This window comes from Cariama cristata, unplaced genomic scaffold (genome assembly GCF_000690535.1).
Source record: "Cariama cristata isolate BGI_N322 unplaced genomic scaffold, ASM69053v1 scaffold33892, whole genome shotgun sequence".
Lineage (NCBI taxonomy): Eukaryota > Metazoa > Chordata > Aves > Cariamiformes > Cariamidae > Cariama > Cariama cristata.
Window position 1 is genome coordinate 7,617 of NW_009606092.1, and position 2,992 is coordinate 10,608.

At 52.2% G+C, this 2,992-nt stretch overlaps 1 protein-coding gene across 1 annotated transcript in view; it reads left to right on the plus strand.

Moving 5' to 3' along the window:
• The window catches only part of LOC104158557 (carboxypeptidase A2-like), a gene marked incomplete at its 5' end in the record, with an annotated part of 6,814 nt that extends 5,399 nt beyond the window's left edge, over positions 1-1,415 (plus strand). The window contains 3 exon segments of the mRNA XM_009696235.1: positions 442-526; positions 772-1,060; positions 1,394-1,415. Coding sequence (XP_009694537.1) covers positions 442-526; positions 772-959 — 273 coding nt within the window.
• Between the last annotated feature and the right edge of the window lie 1,577 nt (positions 1,416-2,992).

The following is a 2,992-nucleotide window of genomic DNA, read 5'->3' on the forward strand; positions in this document are numbered from 1 at the left end:
CCCTACGCCTCCAAGAAGAGCCTGGCTCTGTTTTTTCTGCACCCACCTGTCATGTCGTTGAAGTGAGCACAGAGCTGACCACTGACTGTTGGAAGATCTCTCACTGACTGCCTTGGGATTTGCTGGCATCTCTTGAACCTTCTCTGGACAAGACAGTGGGTGAGATGAAACACTGGATGATCAGATACAGAACCTGCTATAATTTCATTCACCCGCAATGTCACCTCCCAAAAATACTGCGGAAACTTGTTGCCGTCACTAGTAGGAGTGATTAAGAAATGGATTGATTTGGCACTAGTTTATTGGGGGGGTGAAAAATTGGAGAGTTTGTGAAAGATTGTGGAGATTTCCCTGAGTATGTTTCAGGTTGGTGAAACCTTAACATTTAGTCTCATTAAGCGTGGCTACTTTCTGACTTGTCCTTCATCTTCTCCTTTCCAGGATGCCTTGGGAAGAGCTGCTGCCAGTTCCATCCGGTCCCTGTATGGCACCACCTTTACGGTGGGGAGCATTTGCACTACTATCTGTGAGTATTTCGCTAGTCTGAGCTTTTACGGGCTGTCCCAGGACAACAGTCTCTGTCCCCAACTACAAGGTCTCTCCCTCTTGGAAGCAGCGATGCTTCTGTAGAGTGACACCACCAGTCAAACATCAGAGCTGAGTGTTCACATAAAAACCTAATACTTGTCCCTCACAAATACAAGCGGTAGGACAGCAGACCTCAAATCAATCTCTCTTCACCCCTCTGGCTCTTCTCCCTTTCTCTTTCAGACCAAGCCAGTGGAGGCAGCATTGACTGGAGCTATGATTATGGCATCAAATACTCTTTCGCCTTTGAGCTGCGAGACACGGGTCGCTATGGTTTCCTCCTGCCAGCCAACCAAATTATCCCAACTGCAGAGGAGACCTGGCTGGGTCTGAAAAAAATCATGGAGCATGTGCGAGACAATTCATACTGAAAGCTGGGGTGGGAATCAGCTGCCTGTAGCAGCAACCTCATAAATCTTCTTCCCTCGGTGTGCTTGCGACAGCTGTAACGATATCATAGAATCACAGAATGGTTTGGGTTGGAAGGGACCTTTAAAGACCATTCAGGTCCAACCCCCCTGCCATGGGCAGGGACACCTTCCACCAGACCAGGTTGCTCACAGCCCCATCCAACCTGGCCTCGAACACTTCCAGGGATGGGGCAGCCACAGCTTCTCTGGGCAACCTCTGCCACTGCCTCACCACCCTCACCGGGAAGAGTTCCTTCCTAATATCTCATCTGAATTTTCCCTCTTCCAGTTTAAAGCCATCACCCCTTGTCCTGTCACTCCATGCCCTTTCTTGTCGGCCCCTTTAGGTACTGGAAGGCTGCTCTAAGGTCTCCCCAGAGCCACCTCTTCTCCAGGCTGAATAAAAACCCTGTGTGCGTTCCTCCTACAGCAATACATGTCTGCATATAAAAAGTATTTAATGCTTTTCTTGTTCACTGCGTCTCTGTGGGCATGGTAGACCCCTTAGAAGATTTTAGGACCCAGTTGTGGTCCACCTCAATGAGACACAGTAGGAACAGTGACAAGAGGAGGATGGAAGATACGACCACTTGTGTGGCTATTGAATGTCGGAGTGACGTCTGGTGAGATGAAGAGAGCAGGCCTTTTCCCACCCAGATAAACAAGAAGTCAGCTGAGGGACTTGCTTGAGTGTGGAGGCTGAGGAGAGATTAAATGTAAGAGCAGAAGGGTGGGCTGGGAAAGGAGATGCCCACGACTGCAGCGAACGGCCCGGCCTTTTGCCCCCTCGGATGCCCTCGGCAGGTCCATCTCTCTTAGTGACCGCAGCGTGTTTGCTCCAAGCAACGCTAGCCCTTAGCAGAGTGTCGTGGTCCTGCAAACCTCCCTGCCCACGCAGTAACCCCCTCCTCACAACCAGCCCCGTCACCAGTGCAGAAACTGGCTCCCAGGGGGGTGAGGGTGCAGGTTTTCTGAAGTGTTTCTGAAATGGGTGGGTTGAAAGCGGCGTGAACTCTTCAGAGCTGCTGAAGCACTTGAGTGATAAAACCAGATCATCTAGGAAGTTAATTGCTCCACTACTGCAGCGTAGCTACAGCTGGGGGATTACGTGAGCCTGCCTCACACTCCAGCAGCATCCAGCGGCTGTTTAGAGGGGACGGAGAAGTTTCCTTTTTGTGCATTAACAGCTCCGAGTTGCTGCTTTTGTAAACTGCGGGCTCTGACAGAGCTCGCTTCTGGGGGCAGAACGGGCTGGTGAGGAGGGCCTGGTGTGTAACAGCATAATCCAGGCTATGAGACTGATTAAAGGAATTTAATTTCCTTTAATGAGCCTCAGGATGCTGCCAGGCCACCAACCACTGGGGCGGGGGGGAAGGTCTCCTGGCCTAATGTCCCCATATATTTGTCCTGCCCCTTTTCTCCCTCCCAGGTTTGCCCAGTGGGCATGGTTCGAGGGAGAGCGGAGGACGCCTGCTCTCATCCAGCACGGCCAGTCCGCAGTCCCTCGAGAGCCTGCCTCCCTCATTCTCCTGTTCAGCCTGCTAATTTCTTGGGGATTAAGAGCAAACAGCCCAGGGCCATGCACAGGAGCCACTGAAGGATCAGAGATTCGCAATCCCTGCTGCTGTTGCAGGGATTACCAAGTCTAACAGGTTTAGCTTGATGTCCTGTGAGCCCCCAGCAGCGGGCGAGGTGCTCACTCCTCCATGAGCTCAGTGGCAGCAGAGCAAACACACCTGACGCAGCGGGTAAAATATTAGTTCAGACTCAAAGGGCACAAGGCTGTTGGCAGAGAAGGGAAGGTGAAGGTGCAGCCGAGGCCTCGGGAAGCACCACGTGGGTTTGGTTTGGGGTTAAATGTCGCCATTTTGGAAAGAAAACCCAAGCACAGGGCAGCCAGTGCTCCCCACACGTGTCCCTGTCCCCGCTGCTCGTGGCCCCAGCCAGTGTCACCCACTTCCCAAACGGATCCACCCTTCCAAAAATCCCATCCT